Raw genomic sequence first — 2,431 nt, forward strand, 5'->3', positions numbered from 1 at the left:
TGGTGCAGCCGCTCTGGAAAGCAGTGTGGAGGTTCCTCAGAAAATTAAAAATAGACCTACCCTGTGACCCAGCAATAGCACTGCTAGGAATTTATCCAAGGGATACAGGAGTGCTGATGCATAGGGGCACTTGTACCCCAATGTTTATAGCAGCACTCTCAACAATAGCCAAATTATGGAAAGAGCCTAAATGTCCATCAACTGATGAATGGATAAAGCAATTGTGGTTTATATACACAATGGAATACTACGTGGCAATGAGAAAGAATGAAATATGGCCATTTGTAGCAACGTGGATGGAACTGGAGAGTGTGATGCTAAGTGAAATAAGCCATACAGAGAAAGACAGATACCATATGTTTTCACTCTTAGGTGGATCCTGAGAAACTTAACAGAAACCCATGGGGGAGGGGAAGGAAAAAAAAAAGAGGTTAGAGTGGGAGAGAGCCAAAGCATAAGAGACTCTTAAAAACTGAGAACAGGGGCGCCTGGGTGACGCAGTCGGTTAAGCGTCCGACTTCAGCCAGGTCACGATCTCGCGGCCTGTGAGTTCGAGCCCTGCATCAGGCTCTGGGCTGATGACTCAGAGCCTGGAGCCTGTTTCCGATTCTGTGTCTCCCTCTCTCTCTGCCCCTCCCCCGTTCATGCTCTGTCTCTCTCTGTCCCCAAAAATAAATAAATAAATAAATAAATAAATAAATAAATATTGAAAAAAAAAACCCTGAGAACAAACTGAGGGTTGATGGGGGTGGGAGGGAGGGGAGGGTGGGTGATGGGTATTGAGGAGGGCACCTTTTGGGATGAGCACTGGGTGTTGTATGGAAACCAATTTGACAATAAATTTCATATATTAAAAATAAATAAATAAATAAATAAAGTGAGAGGGTTTTTTTGTTTTTTTGGGGTTTTTTGTAGTTGGGTCTTTTCTAGCCAGTCTTCTAATCTCTGTGTTTTAATTGGGATATTTAGACTGTTTACATAAAATGTGATTATTGATATAGCTGGGTGTAAGTCTACCATGTTGGTATTTGTTTTCTATTTGTCCCTTTAATTCTTTTTTTTTTTTTTTTTTTTTTTATGGATCTGTTATTTAACTAGGTTCTTTGTAAGAAATTTAGAACACCAATTTGTGAGGGTAAACTCCATTCGTGAGGGCAAACACAGAGCGGAGGTAGCCCTGAAGCTGAGGAATGGCTTTGATTTTTGGCAGAATTTGCGAGTCCACAGCTTTCTGATCAACCTTGCGCTGCTCTGTAATCTCATATTTCTCTTTCTCCGTGTCGAAGATCTCACCTTCCTGGTGTCTGGGCTTACGCAGCTTCTTCTTCTTAAAGTAAGCATCAGTGAGGTGTTTGGGGATTTTCACATTGCTGATATCAATTTTGGTGGAGGTGGCAATGACAAATTTCTGGTGTGTTCCACGCAGAGGAACTCGATTAAGGGACAGAGGTCCAGTCACAAATAGCAAGCCACTGCTCAGTTGCTTCAGGAAAACCACTCTCTTGCCTCTGTGGCGCCCAGTGAGGATGATCAAAATGGTTCCAGGAGTGATGCTGGCTCGCAATTTCCTCACATGCTGACTAAAAGGTTTTTTGCCGTGGCTCAACAGCTTCTGAGGCACATCTTCAGTAGGATAATACCTAGGCATTTTGCGAAGTTTCACCACTCGGGTACCACCATTCTTGTCACCAACTGATTTTGTGACAGTAGCAAGAACCTTCTCCTTCTTTTTCTTTTCAATCCTGGATTTAGCTGCTGAATACTTCCTCTTGTACATGGCCTTTCTCGAATACATAGCCGATCGGGAATATCTGCCAATTCCTCTGACTAGGACTGGGTTTCGGCTGCAGTGGGGCTTCCCCTTCTTTGGCGTTTTAGCCTTGAGGTTACCCTTCTTAACCTTGCCACCAGCATCAGCCTTCTTGGCTTCAGGTTTCTTCTCCTTAGCATCTGGCTTCTAGCTTTTTCGCCCGCCATCTTGCAAGATGGGAAAGAGAACTAAGATCCCGGCTTCCGGTCTATATCTGTCCCTTTAATTCTTTATTCTCTTTTCTCTTTTTTCTGCTTGCTTTTGGAGTAAGCATTTTTTATAATTCGTTTTTTATCATTTTTATTGGCTTGTTAGCTATAGCTATTTGTTTGGTTTGGTTTGGTTTCACTGATTGCTTTAGGGTTTGTTTTAAACTTACCACATTCTACTTTGAATTGATGTTATATTACTTCACATGCAGTAAAAGAACTTTATACTTCTATACTTCCATTTCTTCTGAGAATTCGTTTTGTTCTTACCAAACATTTTGCTTCTACATGTATTATAAATTCCACGATGCATCATAATTGCTTTTACTTGAATAATTGGTTATATTTTTAAAGTATTTAAACAATGCAAAGAAATATTTATAATTATTGACATAATTACCAGTTCTGGTCT

The 2,431-nt window shown here is 40.8% G+C and overlaps 1 protein-coding gene across 1 annotated transcript; it reads right to left on the bottom strand.

The window, feature by feature from the left end:
- Positions 1 to 1,077: 1,077 nt before the first annotated feature.
- LOC115508836 (60S ribosomal protein L6-like) lies at positions 1,078 to 1,977 on the bottom strand. Its single transcript, XM_032592387.1, is given in 2 exon segments — positions 1,078 to 1,954; positions 1,957 to 1,977. Coding segments are annotated over 2 exon segments (861 nt in total). The 3' UTR covers positions 1,078 to 1,114.
- Between the last annotated feature and the right edge of the window lie 454 nt (positions 1,978 to 2,431).

Source organism: Lynx canadensis, chromosome A2 (genome assembly GCF_007474595.2).
Source record: "Lynx canadensis isolate LIC74 chromosome A2, mLynCan4.pri.v2, whole genome shotgun sequence".
Classification (NCBI taxonomy): domain Eukaryota; kingdom Metazoa; phylum Chordata; class Mammalia; order Carnivora; family Felidae; genus Lynx; species Lynx canadensis.